At 35.5% G+C, this 22,597-nt stretch overlaps 1 protein-coding gene across 1 annotated transcript in view; it reads right to left on the bottom strand.

Annotated features, from left to right (window-relative positions):
* LOC136038469 (PDZ domain-containing protein 8-like) overlaps positions 1-22,597 on the bottom strand; it is a 98,294-nt gene that overhangs the window by 47,412 nt on the left and 28,285 nt on the right. Inside the window, exons 5-6 of the mRNA XM_065721536.1 lie at positions 17,336-17,543; positions 9,784-9,921 (exon numbers count right to left, since the gene is read on the bottom strand). Coding sequence (XP_065577608.1) covers positions 9,784-9,921; positions 17,336-17,543 — 346 coding nt within the window. The remainder of the gene's footprint in view (positions 1-9,783; positions 9,922-17,335; positions 17,544-22,597) is intronic.

Here is a 22,597-nt window from a genome sequence, read left to right as displayed (position 1 = left end):
CCTAGAGAGGAGCCAAATATTTAAAATGTGCGAATAAATACGATAGTTACTGTCTCCTTTACATTAGCAGTTGGTACTCCGTCAACGAAAGTGATCAGATCATATTGTTGCATACCTGTGGCATGAACTGGAGATCCTGGCGTGACAGCGGCAATAATTACTGGGCCACCTAGAGAGGAGCCAAATATTTAAAATGTGCGAATAAATACGATAGTTACTGCCTCCTTTACATTAGCAGTTGGTACTTCATCATCGAAAGTGATAAAAAAAAATGTACGAACAAAATAAGACATTTACTGCCTCCTTTACATTAGCAGTTGATACTCAGTCAACGAAAGTAATCAAATAATACTGTTGCATACATACCTTTGGCATGAATTGGAGATCCTGGATTGACAGCGGCAATGATGGCTGTCCCACCTCAAGAGGAGTCAAAAAATTTAAAATATGCGAATAAAATATGATATTTACGGAAAAAAGAAATATTTTTATTCTGAATACTATATAAATTTTTTTTGCTTGAATAATGTATCATGTACATAATTGCTTGCTATTGGTTTATTGGAGTGTTCCATTTTAACCTAATTTCAGCTCAACGTCACAGCTGAAGTCTCAGAACTTACTCCATTTGAAAATTTCTCAATGAACTTATTAGAAAAATACACAAATAGAAAATGGCTCATATATATTCTCATCAAATAAAACAAGACCTATGTTAGTAAGCTTTTGTTCATATTCTTTGTAAAGACCTAATACCGTAAGGTTGCTTATAAATGGATTTTAACGAAAAAATATAATACAGTTCTAACAAGTCAGCTATGATAAACATTTTAAATGAGTTTAAAAGCACATTTTCTTCTGTAATACCAAACAGGCGTAAATACGAGGGACTGGGAGACCTTTGGGCCCAGTATCATGATTCGTAAGACTTACCCAGAAATATCCATTTTTTCCACATAGTTCCCCTGGTCTTTTTCTCATTGTATTTTTAGTACCGTATTATTTAGTTTGTATTTTTTAGTTTGTATTTTTTAGTTTGTATTTTTTAGTTTTTATATTGTGTTATATTGTAAAGTTTTATATTGTGTTATATTATAAAGTTTACACATATTTTATATGTGTTATATTGTAAAGTTTTTATATTGTATTATTTAGTTTTTATAGTGTGTATTATTAGTTTGTATTTTTTAGTTTTTATAATTTTTCTCCTATCCTCATAAAGAAGTATGCACAACGATTTTGTCCTTCTTTGTGCGTGCGTACGGCAGACTTCGCTGCTAGTAGCAAATAATTGTACACGAATTTGCTTCTAGGATAATACCTCGTCACGAACTAGTACCAATTAAGGATCCAATAACCTAACGATCCCCTAATCTAGTACTAATTAATAATTAGATTATCAATAGCTCTAATTAACAGCGCGATGACAGAATAATATCTTATATTTGTAACGTACAATATTTGATAATATATGTAAAAAGAGCGGTAAAAGAGCGGTATATATATATTTATATATATATATATATATATATATATATATATATATATATCTATATATATAAAAATAAGTTGTCTGTCTGTGGATGTGTGGATGGATGTGTGGATGGATGTGTCAGGTGACGTCACCTGAAAAAACTGGATTAGGTGACGTCAAAACTGAAAAAACTAAAAAAAGGCAAAAACTACAAAAAAAAAAACTAAAAACTAATAAAAAAAATAAAAAAGCTAAAAAACTAAAAAAACTATAAAGGTAAAAACCAATAAAAAACTAAAAAAAAAACTGAAAAAACTAAAAAAAGGCAAAAACTACAAAAAAAAACTAAAAACTAATAAAAAAAGTAAAAAAGCTAAAAAACTAAAAAAACTAAAAAAACTAAAAAAAGGTAAAAAACTAAAAAAAATAAAAAATAAAAAAAAACTAAAAAAAAGGAAAAAACTGAAAAATAAGCTAAAATAAAGGTAAAAACCAATAAAAAACTAAAAAAAAAAAGGAAAAAACTAATAAATGACGACACTCAAAGAGAAAGCGACCAGGACAAAAAACTAAAAAAAAAGGCAAAAACTACAAAAAAACTAAAAACTAATAAAAAAAATAAAAAAGCTAAAAAACTAAAAAAACTAAAAAAAGGTAAAAAACTAAAAAAAACTAAAAACTAAAAAAAAACTAAAAAAGGTAAAAACTAAAAGAACTAAAAAAGAAAAAAATAAATGACGACACTCAAAGAGAAAGCGACCAGGACAAAAGGAATGTTCGATTAGCAATCAACAAAGCACCGGGACACAGGGAGTATAAATGACGACCAGGACACAAGTAAAAAAAAAAATTAACAAAACTAAAAAGAAGGTAAAAACTACAAAAAAACTAAAAAGAAAAAAAAACTAAAAACTAATAAAAAAACTAAAAAATCTAAAAATCTAAATAAACTAAAAAAGAAAAAAAAAGGAAAAAAATAAAGGAGAAAAACAAAACTAAAAACGAATGTATATACAGACCGGTACACCGGGATACAAATGACGACCGGGACACAGGGAATATAAATAACGACCGGGACACAGGGACACAACTACAACGGGGACACCGGGGGAAACAGGGGGATATAAATGACGACCGGGACAAAAAAACTAAAAAGAAATAAAAACTAAAAACTAATAAAAAAAACTAAAAAATCTAAAAATCTAAATAAGCTAAAAAAGAAAAAAAAAGGAAAAAAATAAAGGAGAAAAACAAAACTAAAAAACGAATGTATATACAGACCGGGACACCGGGATACAAATGATGACCGGGACCCGGGACACAGGGAATATAAATGACGACCGGGACACAGGGACACAACTACAACGGGGACACCGGGGGAAACAGGGGGATAACCTGACAATCTATTTATATGCAAAGACAATGGGACAGCAAAGAATGTTGTATATTCGCAAGTTTTACGTAGTTAAAACCATATATATATATATATATCTATATTCACAGGTGGGACATAGGGACACAACTACAATGGCGCGTAACTATTATGGCGCGTAACGACTTACGCGCGCGGGGGGGCTTGGGGGGGGCGCGAAGCGCCCCCACCAACTAGGTGTTGGGGTGGCGCGAAGCGCCACCCCAACAGCTAGTATATATATATATATATATATATATATATATATATATATATATATATATATATATATATATATATATATATATATATATATATACATATATATATATATATATATATATATATATATATATATATATATATCCAAAATCTGGTTAATATAGACATTCACCGGTGAATGTTCGAAATTCCTTTTTCTCTGCTTGAATCCAATTAGCTTTACGAGTCAGCTTTTTCAGTCTTATGCAAGCCTTGATGGTAACAGTTAAGGTTAGGTTAGATTATGTTAGTTTAAGTTAGATTAAATTTCGTTATAAATATCAGAAAAGCTGTCTAACCAAACCTGTCATAATCAAATCTTGCACTAAATTGAAAAGTTGATTGGTAACTCTGACGAAATTCATGGAGAGGAAAAAAAAAAATACATTTCTGACATTCAATGGTCAATATCGACATTCACAAATTACGAATACTCACGGTATATATATATATATATATTTATATATATATATTTATATTTATAAGGTTTTAATATAATATATAATACATATATATATATATATATATATATATATATATATATATATATATATATATATATATATATACATATATATAATATATATATATATATATATATATATATATATATATATATATATATATATATATATATATATATATATATATATATATATATATATATATATATATATATATTCTATAGATTCCCACTGTTGATTGTCTTCTAGCCGCAGATAATTCGAGACAATTTGCTCTCTTTTAACATTGCGGTCTTTTCAAAGACATTCCATCATTAAAGCAAGTTCGATTTCTATCAACGATATCTACTAAGCTTATGACTTTTGGTTTTCTTTTAAGGTTTTTGAATTGTTGTATTCCCGTGTTAAAGTATATAGCCTACAAATATTACAAATATTATGGTATTATCAGCAGCCAGGCTCCGGTACTTGGTATGCTGCAAGATTCTATATATATATTCTCTTTGCTGCTTGTCTTCTAACCGCAGACAATTGCTGTTTTTTCATACAGTTCTTTTCTAAGATATTTGATTATTAAATCAGGTCCGATTTCTACCAACAATATCTACTAAGCTTCAAACTTTTGGATTTATTTTTTAAGGTTTTTGAGTTTTTTGTAATCCTTCATTCAAGTACATACAAATGTTTTTGCAACTACGAGTTTTTTGCTTTTTACGCAATTTAATGTACTTTCATACTGTATCTTTTCAAAGATTTTTTATATTTAAAGCTTCCCCAAATTTCTAGCAAAGATTTGTACTAATCTTAAAACTTTTGGTTTTCTTTTTTTAAGGTTTTTGAATAGTTGCGATCCTTTTTCAAAATATAGATTTGTCATTTATAATAATTTTCAATTTTGGTTTTTTGTGCCTTCCTACTGACATTAATATATAACTGGTTGCGTTCAAACCTGTAAGCTTAATGACGTAGCGATTGGACCTTATCTAACAAAAAGAGCTAAGAGCTCATATGGCACTTGTGACGAGGTCGGAAGAGCCAAGAGCCAAAAGCTCATATAGCATGAGCTCTAGAAAAATACTAAGAATCAATAGATTGATTTAGAAGGAAAATCAGAGGCTTAATGCCGGTCGGGATTTAAAATAAGAGCTCTGAGACAAGAGGTTCTTCTAAATATCAAAATTCCTTAAAATCCGGTCACCCACTCGTAAGTTAAAAATACCTGTTTTTCTAATTGTTCCTCCCTTCCAGCCCCCCAGATGGTCGAATCGGAGAAACGACCGTTATCAAGTCAATTTGTGCACGCCCCTGACACGCCTACCAATTTCCATCGTCCTAGCACGTCCAGAAGCACCGAACTGGCCTAAGCACTGGAAATCCCTCCCCCCAACTCCCCCAAAGAGAGTGGACCCATCATAATCATGTAAATCACGTATCTATAACTTGTGCTTATTCTTCCCATTAAGTTTCCTCCCTATCTCTCCACTCTAAGCGTTTTCCAAGATTTCCAGTTTCTAAAATTTTTGTTTTCCCCCTCCCACCCCCTATGTACCCAGATCCAATTCAAATTGAAAATAAAGCATCTGAGACATAAGATCTTTCTGTACATCAAGTTTCATTTAGATCCGACCACCCATTCGTAAGATGAAGATACCTCAATTTTCACGTTTTCCATGATTTCCGGTTTCCCCCTCCAGCTCCCCCCAATGTCACTAGATCTGGTCGGGATTTAAAATAAGAGCTCTGAAGCACATGATCCTTCTAAATATCAAATGTCATTAAGATCTGATCTGATCTTAGAGTCTCCTAAATGCTTCCACCAGAAAAATGGAAGGTCCCTTGGACCAGGGAACGACATATGAAAGATTCAATTTGCCAAGACAAAAAAAAATATTTCATCGTTTCCAAGCCTTCCTCCTCCGGAAAACCGAAGCTTTTAGATAAGGCTGCAGAACTTCGGCTCAACTATTGAGAGTGGGGCTCATTTAATATTTTATGGGGTCTAACGCCAAGCTTTTGTTAAGAGGCTCTTTGGATCAATTTAAAACCTCCTTTCATTCGGAAGACTATATTTCAAATAAGTTTGTAAGGTGGACGTTGGGAGGCAGTGTGATAGCCCTTCCCCCTCTTTGTACTGAGGTTTATCTTATGCTTTAGTAGGAATTATAATTAGCACATTTAGAAAAGAGAATGGGGTTCTTATGGGGGCACCCGCTACTAAGATTTATAAGGATCTTAGGTCAGGCGAAGGTACAATAATAAGGTATGTCACAGATCAAAATAGCCGGCATCTTCACTAATCTTTGCCGGCTACTGCAAGGCTGCCTAAATATCGTTCATGCACATCAGCCGAACCCTTAACATGCCTTCATAAGAACATTGGCATTTTTGGCTTTAAAAACATCTAGTAGAAAATTCATGAAGGTGAACTATGATGGTAATCTCTATGACGGTGAAATATCCAGTACAGCATATATATATATATATATATATATATATATATATATATATATATATATATATATATATATATATATATATATATATATATATATATATATGTGTATTTGTATATATTTGTTCTGTAAAAAACTAAAAAAACAAGAGCTAAAAGCTCATGTGTCACTTTTGACGAGGCCGGAAGAGCCAAGAGCTCATATGGCATATCTAGCAAAATTCTAAGAATCAATTGATTGATTTAAAAGGAAAATCAGAGGCTTAATGCCGGTTGGGATCTAACATAAGAGCTTCGAGACACAAGGTCCTTCTAAATATCAAATTCATTAAGATCCGATCACCCACTCGTAAGTTAAAAATAACTATTTTTTCTAATTTTTCCTCTCCTTTCAACTCCCACAGATAGTCGAATCGGGGAAAACAACTTTATCAAGTGTATTTGTGCAGGTCCCTGAAACACCTACCAATTTTCATCGTCCTAACACATCTAGAAGCACCAAACTCGCCAAAGCACTGGACCCCCCTTAACTCCCCCAAAGAGAGCGGATCTAGTCAGGTTACATCAATCACATATCTACGACATTTGCTTATTCTACCCGCAAAGTTTCATCCCGATCTCTCCACTCTAAGCGTTTTCCAAGATTTCTGGTTTCCCCCTGTAACTCCTCCAATGTCACCAGATCTGGTCGGGATTTAAAAAACAGCTCTGAGACATGAATTCCTTCTAAATGTCAAATTTCATTAAGATCCGGTCACCCGTTCTTAAGTAAAAATACCTCAATTTCTCAAATTTTTCCGAATTAACACCCCCCAGCTACCCCAAAGAGAATGGATCCTTTCCAATGATATCAATCACGTATCTATCAGCTTGTGCCTATTCTTTCCATCAAGTTTCATCCCAATCTCTCCACTCTAAGTGTTTTCCAAGATTTCCGGTTTTCAAGATTTCTGTTTCCCCCCATCAGGCCTCTATGTGCCCAGATCCAATTCGAAATGAAAATGGAGCATCTGAGACATAAGATCTTCCTATATATTAAGTTTCATTAAGATCCGATCACCCGTTCGTAAGATAAAGAAACCTCAATTTTCAAGTTTTCCAAGATTTCCAGTTTCCCCATCCCACTCCCCCCAGTGTCACCCGGATCTGGTTGTGATTTAAAATAAAGCTCTGAAGCACAAGACCCTTCTAAATATCAAATTTCATTAAGCTCTGATCACCTGTTCGTAAGTTACAAATACCTCATATTTTGTATTTTTCTCAATTACCCCCCCCCCCTAACTCCCCCAAAGAGAGCAAATCCAGCCCGGTTGTGCTTGTGACTTGTGACCGGTAAGCACTTTGACTTGTGCTTGTTCTTCCCACCAAGTTTCATCCTGATCTCTCCACTCCAAGCGTTTTCCAAGATTTTCGGCCCCCCCCCCAACTCCCCCTTATGACACTGGTCCGGTCGAGAATCAAATGAGAGATCTGAGTTGCGAGGTCCTTCAACATATGAAATTTCATTAAGAACCGATAACTCCTTCGTGTGTTAAAAATACCTCATTTTTTCTAATTTTTCAGAATTAACCCCCCCCCCCAACTCCCCAATTGAGAGAAGGTCCGTTCTGGTTATGTCAATCACGTATTTAGGATTTGTGCTTATTTTTCCCTTATTTCACCAAGTGTCATCCTGATCCCTCCACTCATAAGCCTTTTCCAAGATTTCCGGTCCCCTCCAACTCCCCCCAGTGACACTGGATCCGGTCCGGATTTGAAGTGCGAGATCTAAGTTACGAGGTCCTTTTAAATATGAAATTTCAACAAGTTTCGATTACTCCTTCGTAAGTTAAAAATACCTCTTTTTTTCTAATTTTTCAGAATTAACCCGTCCCCCCAACTCTCCCAAAGAGAACGGATCCCTTCCGGTTATGTCAGTCAAGTATCTAGGACTTGTGCTTAGTTTTTCCACCAAGTTTCAACCCGATCCCTCCACTCTGAGCATTTTCCAAGATTTTAGGTTTTCCCCTCCAGCTCCCCCCAATGTCACCAGAACTGGTCGGAATTTCAAATAAGACCTCTGAGACACAATATCCTTCTAAATATCAAATTTCATTAAGATCCGGTCACGTGTTCGTAAGTTAAAAATACCTCTTTTTTCTAATTTTTCCGAATTAACCGTCCCCCCACTCCCCGCCAGATGGTCAAATGGGGGAAATGACTATTTACAATTTAATATGGTCTGATCCCTGATACGCCTGCCAAATTTCATCGTCTTAGCTCATCTGGAAGTGCCTAAACTACCCAAACCGGGACAGACAGACCGACCGACAGATCGACAGAATTTGCGATCAATATATTTCACTTGGTTAATACCAAGTGCCATAAAAAAGAAAACACCAGAAAAACTAAAAAAAAAATAAATAAGAAAAAGAAAACAGAAAAAAACTAAAACAACTAAAAAAAACTAAACAAGAAAAAATTATACGCAGTTAAAAATTAGCAAAAAAAGAAAAAAAAACTAACAAAAAGAAACCAGAAAAACTAAAAAAAAGAAAAAATCACCAGAAAAACTAAGAAAAAAAATAGCACCTTGCATGCATATTACTAGGGCGTGCAGCGCCACAACAACGCGTGGCTGGGGTGTTGCAACGTAGGGGGGGGGGGTTAGGGGGCTTAGGGGGGACTAGCTGACACTCCACGTGTTGCTGGGACGCGCAGCACCTCAGCAACGCATGGCAGGGGTATATATATATATATATATATATATATATATATATATATATATATATATATATATATATATATATATATATATATATATATATATATATATATATATATATAACATACAATAACGCGTTGTTGTATATATAAAACACCGCGTGGCTGGGGTGTTGCAACGTAGGGGGGTTAGGGGGCTTAGGGGGGACTAGCTGATACTCCACGTGTTGCTGGGGCACGCAGCGCCTCAGCAACGCGTGGCAGGGGTATATATAGGGGTATATAGGTATATATAGGGGTATATATATATATATATATATATATATATATATATATATATATATATATATATATATATATATATATATATATATAAGACATACAATAACGGGTTGTTGTATATATAAAACACCGCATGGCTGGGGTGTTGCAACGTAGGGGGGGGGGGGGTTAGAGGGGCTTAGGGGGGACTAGCTGACACTCCACGTGTTGCTGGGGCGCGCAGCGCCTCAGCAACGCGTGGCAGGGGTATATATAAGGGTATATAGGTATATATAGGGGTATATATATATATATATATATATATATATATATATATATATATATATATATATATATATATATATATATATATATATATATATATATATATATATATATATATATATATATATATATATATATATATATATATATATATATATATATATATATATATATATATATATATATATATATATATATATATATATATATATATATATATATATATATATATATATATATATATATATATATATATATATATATATATATATATATGCATAATTCTCACTCAATCCAAATCTTTTCCAAAACATACCTTCTTTTGGAATTATTTTTCTTGTTTTTTATTACAAGGATAGGCTATTCCAATTTCCCTACCGCGATTGACCTTACAAGAGACAAAGTCCCCATTGCTTGTTGTGGCAACATTATTTCCCATAATTCACACTGACATATTTCAAATGAGACTCACCCTCATTCTCAGTATTTTCGGAGTCAGATGGCTTAAAGATAATACCAAAAGGCTGATTTCTCTTTCTTACCACCTTTAATGTCATAACATATAAATTTGGTGTCTCTGAATGTCCCACTGATACAAATGCATTCATCCCTGAAATAAAAATATGTCAAATAACAAGCATAAAATGATGCTAGAAAAAATGCAACAAAACAGAGAAACTTTAAATTAGTTTCGTTACTCGTCATCATACGAAATTTCAAGGAAGTTGAGGGCTTTGGGAATGAAAAGAGCGGAAACCCAGTTTTCTATCTCCCTTAAAAATTCTTTAAAAGGGTTCAGTTTTCGAACTACACATTGTCTGTAGGCTCTCATAGGCAGCGCAATACTGTTAAGGAGAATAACTAAAGAGTGATGTGGGCACAATGTATTATTTTTTTTTCATAGGCACTTTGTATAAAAGGAGTTGTTCTAAAAGCTTCGGATGGAGCTCATTCGATTGGAAAATTGAAAGTTCTAGTGGTTTTTGTAAGAGTCAAAAGTAATTGGAGGGCAGCCAGTACACTCCCATGCCCCTTAATTCCCCACCCAAAACATATCCAATCAAAATTTAGAGATAGCCATTTTGTTCAGCATGGTTGAAAGATCCAATAATTATATCTCTGGATATGTCAACCACTCCCCAGTCCTCAAGGTAATGGCTGTAAGTTTTGCCATTCGCCCATTATTTACACAGAATGTTTTGTTGTTGAGGAATGGGGCATATTCGACCTTTGGTGTTAAGAAAGTTGAACAAGATAGAAACATAATATGCATTTACAGATTGTAAACAGGGTGTACCTGCAACATCTGGGCTTCATGAGGGGGATGGTCAACTGACCAAAAGGCAATATGTGCACACTGCTACTACTACTACTACTGCCACTATAACTACTACCATGATACTAGTACTGCTAAGACAAAGGGTATGAAACTAAAAACTCAAGAGAATATTGAAGGAAAATTTGAACTAAATCAAAACACACTATGTGCATGCAGGTCGTCAAAAGCTGAATCTCAGGAATGGCTTGGGATATTATGTTACAACTTTCATGGAACGCTTAAAGGGCAAAATCAGTTGCCCAAAGACAATATGAGCACGCTACGACTAATATTACTACCACCACTGCTACCACTACTCTACTGCCACTACAACTATTGCTACAACTAATACTACTTGTAATGCAGCTGCTATTAAGGGTAAGAGCAATAAGTTAAAATTGAGGGGTAAATTGAACTAAATTAAAACACAGTATGGATATATGCGTTATCAAAAGGGCATATTGACAATATCATAACAACGGCTTATAGTATTAAGTTAAAACTTCTAGGGCTTCACGAGGGGAATGCTCAAATGACCAAAAGACAATATTTGGACACTACTACTACTAGTACTGCTACTGCTGCTACTGTTAGCACTACTCTTAATCCTACAATTGCCACCAGTACTCCTACTACTACTATTGTGTCTACAACTAAGGCTAAGGGTGGTGGGTGAAAGTTTTAGGGAATATTGAGGGGGAAGTTAAAGTGAATCAAAATACACTGTGTGCATGTAGGTTGTCAAAAGAGCGCACCTGCAATGCCTCAGAACTGGCTTGGAGAATCAATTTGAAACCGTCAGGGCTTGTTGTGGGAAACGTTGAACTAACCAAAAGGCAGCATTTACGTGCTACTACAAGATGAACTATATGTATCCAGGTTTTCAAAATGGCGTAAAAGCACTATCTCAAGAGCAGCTTAAGAGCATTAAGGTGAAGATTGAAGATTCCAGGGCATCTTAAGAGGGATGTTGAACTAATCAAAGTAGTAGTAGTAGTAGTAGACATGTTCAATAGCAAAAAATTGACAGCTATCGCTGATTTGTGTTTCTTTACAACATATAAAAAATCAAACTACACTTGTAAATATAAATCAAACTATAAATATTAACTCTTATTAAACATTTTGACGAAAACCGGGACGAAAAAATTACCATATCGGTTTGTTCTTGCTTTAACGGGTACTAACTTATCTTGCTTTCTCGTTCTTGATGGTAGAGGTTGATCAGGTAGAATTTCACGGCGCTGAGATTTAGAAAGCAAGTACTTTCCGAGACTCATTATCAGAGTTTCGTACCGGTTTTGGAGTGACGGCAGTCCTAGCACTTCCAGGGCCTTTTCGTAGAGGACGTCAAGGCGGCCCAAGATTATCGATACCGCTCGCTTCTGAACCGATTCAAGCTCCTGACAAAGATATACTGTTCTAAGTGCTGAGGGCACCCAAACAGGGCACGCATATTCCAGAATGGGGCGGACATACGCTATGTATGCATACTTAATACTCTCTGTGTTTGCACTGAACCTACGCATACCGTTTAAAGTCTGTAGACTAGCGTTTGCATTTTTAACCACGATTTCAATATGTGCGGCAAAGCTGAAGTCATTGGAAAAAGTGACTCCAAGGATCTTGATACTGTTTGTTAGAAGGAACGGAACATTTGGCTCCATAACATCACTTTTTAGCTTTTTATTAATAATATTAAAGAAAAACATAAATCTACTACATCTACTGAGGCTAGAGGTAATAAGGTGAAACTTTCAGGGGATATTCAGAGGGATTTGGAACTAAGGTGAAGCTTTCAGGGAGTATTTAGAGGGATGTTGAACTAAGTTAAACCCCACTGTGTGCATTCAGGCTGCCAAAAGGATATATTAGCAATTTCTCAAGAACGGCTTAGAGTATAAAATTAAAACTTTCAGGGTGTACTGAGGGAATGTTGAACTAACAACAAGGCACTGTATGCATAGTGATACTGCTACTACTGCTGCTACTTCTGTTACTACTGCTGTTACTAATGTACGACTGCTATTACTGATCCTAAGGGCAGGAGAGTGAAACCATTAGAAAATGTTTAGGGAGATGTTGATCTAAATCAAAGCACACTATTAACATGAACGTTATGAAAAGGGTGCATTAGAAATATCCCAGAAAAAGACAAGGGTATTAGATTGAAACTCTCGGGGCATGTTAAGAGGGATGTTGAACTAGGCAAAATGCAAAATAGAAATACAACTGTTACTATTACTACGACTAGTACTACTGCTACTACTCCAACTAGATTTACTACTACAACTGCCGATACTGCTACTACTACTACTGCCATTACTACTACTACTAAAACTATCTCTACTATAACTATTGCTATAACAAATACTGCAAGTACTATTGACGCTAAGGGTCTTACGGTGAAATTTTCAAGTCATGTTGCAGAAGAAAGTGAGCTATGCTAAACTTAAACACACTGTATGAATGCAGGTTATTAAAAGGGCGTATCAACTATATCTCCGGAAAAGGTTAGATTGTCAAGTTGAAAGTTTCAGTGCATGTTGAGGGGGATGTTAAACCAACCAAAAGATGCTATATTCCTACTGCTGCTACTAGTACCACTACTACTAATACTACTTCTAGGGCTAAACGTATTAAAGAGAAACTTTCAGGAAATGTCGAATCAAATTCAAACATGTTGTGTGTACACAGGCTGTCAAAAGGCCATATCAGCAGTAACCCAAGAACGGCTTAGAGCATTAGGTTCAGAATTTCAGGGCATGTTCAGGGGTATGTTTTAGTATTAAAAATTCATTTTATCCATGCTACTACTACTACTACTACAACTACTACTACTACTACTACTACTACTACTACTACTACTACTACTACTACTACTGCTAATACTACTACTACTACTAATACTACTACTAGCAGTAGTACTAGTACTGATGTTAGCACTAATATAATTAAGGCTAATTGTATTAATGTGGAAATTTCAGGAACTGTTGAGGGGAATGTTGGGCTAATTAAAAACACATCATGTACATGTAGGTTATCAACAGGACGCATCAGTAATATCTCAGAAATGTTTAACGAATCAAGTTGAAACTATCAGGGCATGAAGAGGGGATGTTGAAATAGACCAAAATGCACAGTGTGAATTCTATTCCTGCTTACGAATAATACCACAGTCACTAGTACTACTCCTGTTTCTCTTGTGCTTCCTACTATTACTAATTCTATGGGTCTTAACTAAACTTTTGGAGAACGTGAGGACAGATTTGAACTAAATTACAACATACTATGTACATATGGGTTATCAAAAGGATGAATTAGGAACATCAAAGGAGGAGTTTAGGGTATTCAGCTGAAACTCCCAGGGCTATCAACATTACTACCACTTTTGCTGCTACTTCTACTACTATTACTGCTACTGATGAACTAAATCAAAATTGCTTAAGGGTGTTCAGGTTTTCAAGATATCTAAGCGAAAAGGGTATAGGCTAGAGTATAAAGTAGACCCTTTAACGGAAAGCTTATGTTATTTTAAAACTATATCAATATGTGCGCTGGTTGTCAATAAGACGTCTCAATAATATTTCAAAAACGACTGAGGGTATTAAGTTGAACAGTTCAGGGCTACCACTATCGCTACTTCTGCTCTTACAATTGTACCAAATCAAAAAAGTGTATTTGCATTCCTGTTGTCAAAATATCAGACATACAATGCTTTAGGAAGGGTCTTATGTTTTATTTTCAGGGAAACTTCAGGAGGTGTAAAAATAAATCAAAGGATGCTGTGTTTGTCCAGATTTTCAGAAGATCGTATGTTCTTGAAAACTGTTGGAATATTTTGTCCAAAATATAAATATTAATAATATTTTGTTAGCCAAAATATGGATTCATATAGGAACTTAAATAGAAAAAACAAGTTTTTTCAACTGAAAGTAAGGAGCAACGTTAAAACCCAAAACAAACAGTAACTATTCCACATACGAAGGGGTTACACCCCTCCTCAACACCTTGCTCTTAAACTTTTTACAACTTCTGAAAAAGCTTCTTATTCTAACTAATCGGCCCTTTTATGTCAGGAGTCGTTCTAAAAAAATCGGGACAAACAGTCAAAATTTAGAGTAAATAACAAGGTATTGAGGAAGGGGGCAACCCTTTCAAATGAGGAGGGGGCAATCTATTCTTATACGGAGTAATTTCTCTTGGTTTTTTTTTTCCATTTCATTCCTGATCGTTTTTCAAATAATGCCAGTAAATCTAGCTCACCCTCCATGAAACATTCACTGCCTTCACGGCAAATTGCCCCCTGGAAATTTCCTCTAGTGTAAAATACACTTCCCTCCCATAACATTCCTTCCGAACAATTTTATCCTTGCTGAAAATCCCCCCCCTTCCGTAGAATTTCTCGCAGAAGATTCAGGCTGAAAAAATTCTACTTAGCATGCTTTTATTTGAAAAAGACGTTCGGTTCTAATCGTTTTTGCGATCGTTCCGGAAAACCCAATTGCGTTGCGTCGATATTATTTCCTGGAGATCAAAACACCTGAAAAATTCCCGCAGGACATCTCCACATGAAAAAATTGAGTACAAAAGTAGAAAATAAGACAAATAAAAAGAATTTCCCACATGAATTCTGTCAAATTCCCCCACTGCAAAATTTCTCCTGGAAAGTTCACACCCTCCCCGGAAATTTCCCTCCGAAAGGGAAATTATCCCCATGAAGACCCACCCCAAGTACAAAATCCCCACCCCCTAAAAATATCTGTATACTTCCCAATCAAAAATATTATACGTAAACGATGGACAAATTTTATAACATAGTCTTTTTTTAAAGACTTGTTTAAAGATTCGTCTTTTCAAGTTTGAAAAAACTTGTTTTTTCCCATTTAATTTCTGATCGTTTTTCAAATAATGCCGGTAAATCTATCTCACCCTACATGAAAAATTCACTGCCCTCACGGGAAACTTCCCCTGGAAAGTTCCTCTAGTGTAAAATACAGTTCCTTCCTATAAAATTCCTTCCGAACAATTTTATCCTCGCTGGAAACCTCCCCCCCCCCTTCCGTAATATTTTCTGCAGAAGATTCAGGCTGAAAAATTCTCCTTAGTATGCTTTCATTTGAAACACTTTCGGTTCTAATCGTTTTTGCAATTACTCCGGAAAACCCCGTTACGTCGATATTATTTCCTAGAAATCCAAAACACCCTGAAAATTTCCCCTGGAAAATTCCCGCGGGACATCTCCGTATGAAAAATTGAGTACACAAGGAAAAAATAAGACAAATAAAAAGAATTTCACACATGAATTCTGTCAAATCTTCCAACTGCAAAATTTCCTCTGGAAAGTCCCCCCCAGAAAATTCCCTCTGAACGGGAAATTATCCCCATGAAAACCCAGCCCAAGCACAGAATTCCCACCCTCTATAAATATCTGTATACTTCCCAATCAAAAATACCATACGTAAACAATGGGCAAATTTTTTAACTTAAAGACCTATCCTTAGGGGCTCTGGGTGGTGGTCACTTTATCTTCAAAGGCATAGTTTTGGGATCTCTCAATTATTCTGAATAAAATGGCTATCTAAAAAATCCCCCTAGCGTAAGATTTCCTCTGGAAAGTTCACACCCGGAAAATTCTCTCCACATGGGAAATTATACCCATGAAAACACAACACAAGCACAACCCCCCCCCCCCTATAAAATATCGGTATATCTCCCAATCAAAAATACTATACGTAAACCATTGGCAAATTTCACAACTTAAAGACCTATCCTTAGGAGACGGGGGGCTCATTGCATCTCCAAAGTCATAGATTTGGGATTTTTCAACAACTCTGAACAAAATAGATATCACAAAATTTTGACCGGACGATTTTGGGGAAAAAAGGGGCGAGGGAATGTCTAGTTGCCCTCCAATCTTTTTTGTCGCTTAGAGAGGGCACTAGAACCTTTTATTTCCACTCAAACGAGCCCTCTCCCGATGTTCTAGGACCATTGGTTCAATATAACCATCCCTGAAAGATAAAAAAAACATAAATAAATACTTTTAAGTGATCTTTCTTATGACAAAAAATACAAAATTCCATATCTTTACAGATAGGAGCTTGAAAGGCCAGGCCAATATTCTCAAGCTTGGGGCCTTTTTTGGGTAGCCCTAAGCTTAATGAATCTCATACATTGAGATTCAGCATGGTAAGCCAATTCTTTTTATATGTTCGCTTATATCAAATTCCGTTTTTTTTTAATTTCGGTTATAAGAATTTCAGTGTATATGTATATTAAACTGGCAATCCATATTTATTTGTTGTTTTTTTCTTGTTTTTTTCAGTAATCTTGGTTATGGTGGTGCTTTTTGTTCAATGTTATGAGAAATTTAATCTTTCAGGATTGTTTTCAGTAAAGTGTAAATTATGTGCTGGTCTTTAGGAAGCATGAGGGGCGTCAGCCTACTCATCTTAGTTTCTGTCCGTCTTTCGTTTGCCGCGGTTATTTCTTGGATTTCTGTTTGTTTTGAATTCCATCTTTTTATTTATGGTAATTTGTGGTAGTTTTAAGCCTGTAAAACTATTTGACTTCATGCCTGCTCATTTTTGATTTAATGTAGCTTTTTACTCTATTTGAAAATTTTTTTTGCGGAATGTTTTAAAATTTATATCTAAAAGAATCAACACAACAACAACACAAATAAAGCAGTAGATTCACTTACCGACACCAATTGTACAGTGAAGAGTATCACGCAGAATAGGCTCCAAAAGCCTTGAACACTCCTTAATAGTGACGGACAAAGAGCCAACTTGAACAGGACGAGCAACCCTTGGATACTCGTGTAGACTTATGTCGGGAGGATTGAAAAATGGCTTGTATCGAATTCTATAGTTGGGCAAAACATGAGCTCTTTGCAGAATCTTTGATGCCTGTGAAATTTGGAAAAAAGAATATTATAAGAATCTATCAAATGTTTAGTGTTGTTCTAAAATAGATATATGTATTGTGCTCCTGTTGCTATGGATGAACCCGGACAGGTAGTCATCTAAAATACTGGACAGCAGACCAAAGTAACCACGCAAAACTAATAAAAAATCAGGAAAAATAACATGATCTGACAACAACAGTTGAATACTTGACAGCAATATACATTGTACAAAAGAAAATTTCATCAGAGAAACTATAAAGGAACAAAAACCAAAGATTTTTTTAAAGGAATATTGAGATAAAATATAAATTACAAAATATTAAGAAAATCATAAAAGAATATTAAAATAAAGAAATTATCAGGGATTCATTCTGTTTTCTTTACTTTTTGATAATTCTTCTAAGGGAAATGGTCTTTATATTTGTGCTTTGGATCTTTCGAAAGCGTTTGATAGTGTGGTCCATAGTCAGCTCCTTTTTTCTCTGTATAACTCTGGGGTCAATCTCTCTGTTATAATGCTTCTTAGGTTTTGGTACTCAAATCCTTTTCTTCGATTAAGATTTGCACCAGACACTATTATAAGGGTACGAAGAGGAGTTATGCTGGGCTGTGTTCTGTCCCCTACGCTTTTTAAGATATGCATTTCTAGTGTGCTGGCTAAGATTTCAGGTACATACCTTTTTGGTCTTGCGGATGTTTCTGATTTTGCGTATGCTGAGGACTTGCCTCTGATTAGCCGTTCCAAAAAGGGTCTTTCCCAAATGTTCTCTATAGTTTCTGATGCTTTCTCTGATATTGGCCTTTCACTTAATGTAGATAAATGTCAGTTTCTTCCCTATAACTGTACTATTGCTACTCCCCTTAACTGTAATAACTTCTCTATCCCTCTTGTTGATTGTATTCGTTGGCTTGATATCTCCATTACCAACAATCTTTCAAGCTTACGTCAGCGTACTGTTTGTGATATAATATACCCCTTTCTTAAGAAAGGTAATTTAAAAAGAATCCTGATAAATTATTTCATATTTCTTCTGCATCTTCCACCTTTGACAAAAAACCGGATTCTACTTAGCAAATTTTCCGTTCCTGATATAACTTTAAATTTGGAGATTCTACATAGAAAAATCTTCAGTACAGCTTATGCGCTCCTATCCGCTAACCACCGTCTTATCAGTTTCTTTCGTTAATTTACTGTATATAATTGTTTTTCTCTTTGTGTTTTTTATTTATTTTTTTTTACTCTGCCACATTTACTTTATGTATCGTCCGAGTGATAAATAAATAAATAAAATAAAGGATTATAAAGAAATTCAAAGTTTTATTGAAGTTTTGAAACATACTATTGAATTCCATGTTGAACATATACAAACTGAAGCATATAACGTATTATGACACATGATTATAGAAGTATTCAAAGGTGTCTTGTAGTTTTGAAACATACATTAATTGAATTTGCTAATGAATTGCTATTGAATTGTAATATAAAATACCGAAAACCAGACAAACGTGTTTTTACTCAAGAATAAACTAAATATCAAAAAGTTATTGTCAAGATTGAAAACAACAATTATAAAAGAGGGATAGAACAAAATAAATTCAAAACAGATCAAAAATAAACGTTTTAGTATCAGAAAAAAATCAAATAAGAGAAAATTCTCTACCTTATCGATAACAGTAAAACAATACAGTTGAATGAGGGAACAGCCCTACATGAAAAAATCAAAACAAAAATCATCGAAAAATCGACACAATATTCATAGAACAGTGGAGATCGGGCTACCATTTGTTTTCAACAATTAACCGCATAAGCGAATGTTTCATTAGAGGGAGAAAATAACGACAAAGCGCTAAGCCCTGCTTTTCCACTTTCCTGGGACTATCATTGGCATTTTTGTAAGTTTAAAAGGCAAAGTTGACAGAGCTCTTTTACTTTACTAGGGGCTGCACTCTCCATTAGTGCTAAGGTAAAAAAAGTAAAGCTAGTAGTGCTTTTTCACTTTTCTAGGAATTCAACTTTCCATTGGTGCTTTGAAGAATTAAATGGTATAGTCACCCGTGCTTTGTAGCTTTTGTGGGAGCTTGAATCTCCGTTGGCACTTGTTAACGCACAAAAGGCACAAATCTCCGTACTTTTTTACTTTTCTGGACTTTCTATCGGTGCTTTTTAAAGCTCGAAAGGCAAATCAGGCTTATAAAAACAGTTCGTTTTTTATCAGTAACAGATACTTGTAAATCTGGTGAACAAAGGAGTTGCTTTTACTCGGCTTACTTTACCTGAAAGGTCGTGTTCAAGACCGGGCTTGGTAAATCCATGCCTTATTAATTAAACTTTTGTAAAGCCACAAAAAAGGTTTCAGAACTTATTTTTCGGCAAAATATTTTTGCTGTGGCAATTTTAAGGAAGTGCATCAAAGCATTGCAATCGCTTTGAGAAGTAAAGTGCTCACTTATTGGTATTTTGCTTTAAAAATGAGAGCTAAGAGCTCATATGGCACTTGTGACGAGGCAAGATGAGCTAAGAGCCAAGAGATCATATGGTATGAGCTCTAGCAAAATTCTATGAATCAATAGATTGATTTAAAAGGAAAATAAGATGCTTAATGCCGGTCAGGATTTAAAATAAGAGCTCTGAGTCACGATGTCCTTCTAAATATCAAAATTCTTAAGATCCGATCACCCACTCATATGTAATAAAATACCTAATTTTTTCTAATTTTTCCTCTCCTTTTAGCCCCCCAGATGGTCGAATCTGGGAAAACGACTTTATCAAGTCAATTTATGCACCTCCCAGACACGCAAACCAATTGTCATCGTCCTAGCACGTCCAGAAGCACCAAACTCGCCATATCACTGAACCCCTCCCCCCAACTCCCCCAAAGAGATCGAATCCAGTACGGTTGCGTTAATCACGTATCAAGGACATTTGCTTATTCTCTCCACCAATTCCTCCCGATTCCTCCACTCCAAGTGTTTTCCAATATTTCCCCCTCCAACTCCCCCTAATGTCAAAAGATCTGGTCGGGATTTGAAATAAGAGCTCTGAGACTTGAATTCCTTCTAAATATCAAATTTCGTTAAGATCCGACCACCCCTTCGTAAAATAAAAATACCCCAATTTCCACGTTTTCCAAGAATTCTGGTTTCCCCCTCCAATTCCCCCCAATGTCAAAGGATCTGGTCGGAATTTAAAATTAGAGCTTTAAAGTGCAAGACCCTTCTAAATCTCAAATTTCATTAAGATCTGATCACCCTTTCGTATGTTACAAATACCTCAATTTTCAAAATTACCCCCCCCCCCCAACTCCACCAAAAAGAGCAGATCCGGTCCGATTATGTCAGTCATGTGTCTTAGACAGGTTTTTATTCTTCCCATCCAGTTTCATCCTGATCTCACCGCTTATTTTAATAGTATTTTCTAACATTTCCGGCTCCCCTCAACTGCCCCCCCCCCCCCCAATTACGTTGGATCCGGTTGAGAATTAAAATAAGAGATCTGAGTCACGAGGTCCTTCTAAAAATGAAGTTTCATGAAGATCCTACCACTCCTTCGTAAGTTAAAAAATACGTCATTTTTCCTAATTTTTCAGAATTAACTCCCCCCCCCAATAGAGCCGATCCGTTCCGGTTATGTCAATCACGTATCTAAGACTTCTGCTTATTTTTTCCACCAAGTTTCATCCCAATCCCTCCAATCTAAGTGTTTTCCATGATTTTAGGCTCCCCGACTCCAAACTCCCCCCATCGTCACCAGATCCGGTAGGGACTTAAAATAAGAGTTTTGAGACATGATATCCTTCTAAATGTCAAATTTCATTGAGATCCGATCACCCATTCGTAAGTTAAAAATATCTCATTTTTTCAAATTTTTCAGAATTAACCCCCCCCCCCCAACTACCCCAAAGAGAGCGGATCCATTCCGGTTATGTCAATCATGTATCTAGGACTTGTACTTTAATATTCCCACCAAGTTTCATCCCGATCCCTCCACTCTAAGTGTTTTCCAAGTTTAGGTTTCCCCCTCCTAACTCCCCCCCCCAATGTCCCCATATCCGGTTGGGATTTAAAATAAGAGCTCTGAGACATGATATCCTACTAAATATCAAATTTCAATGAGATCCGATCACCAGTTCGTAAGTTAAAAATACCTCATTTTTTCTAATTTTTCAGAATTATCTCCCCCCCCCCCCACTACCCCAAAGAGAGCGGATCCGTTCCGGTTATGTCAATCATGTATCTAGAACTTGTGCTTATTTTTCCCACCAAGTTTCATCCCGATCCCCCCACTTTAAGTGTTTTCCAAGTTTTAGGTTTCCCCCTCCCAACTCCCCCCCCCCCCCCAATGTCACCAGATCTCTTCGGGATTTAAAATAAGAGCTCTGAGACACCATATCCTTCTAAATATCAGATTTCATTGAGATCCGATCACCCGTTCGTAAGTTAAAAATACCTCATTTTTTCTAATTTTTAAGAATTAACCCCCCCCCCCAACTACCCCAAAGAGAGCGGATCCGTTCCGGTTATGTCAATCATTTACCAGATTCGGTCGGGATTTAAAATAACAGCTCTGAGACACGATATTCTTCCAAACATCAAATTTCATTTAGATCTGATCAACCGTTCGTAAGTTAAAAATACTTCAATTTTTCTATTTTTTCCGAATTAACGGGCCCCCCACTCCCCCCCCAGATGGTCAAATCGGGAAAACGACTAAATCTAATTTAATCTGGTCCGGTCCCTGATACGCCTGCCAAATTTCATCGTCCTAGCTTACCTGGAAGTGCCTAAAGTAGCAAAACCGGGACCGACAGACCGACAGAATTTGTGATTGCTATATGTCACTTGGTTAATACCAAGTGGCATAATGAGAAATTTCAGTTTAAATGTGATGGAAGTAATCGTTAAATAAATCACATACAATTGCCGATTCCTGGCAAATCTTCTATACTATCGTATATGCCCAAAATTATATTTCTCCATTTTGACTATTTACCAAAAATCCATTTTAAAGTCATTTAGACATTTTAAATCCTTATGATCCTTTTTCATGATCGTAAT

Source organism: Artemia franciscana, chromosome 18, assembly GCF_032884065.1.
Source record: "Artemia franciscana chromosome 18, ASM3288406v1, whole genome shotgun sequence".
NCBI classification, from domain to species: domain Eukaryota; kingdom Metazoa; phylum Arthropoda; class Branchiopoda; order Anostraca; family Artemiidae; genus Artemia; species Artemia franciscana.
Note: the sequence above shows the minus strand (reverse complement) of the source record. Positions and strands in the feature narration are given on the sequence as shown.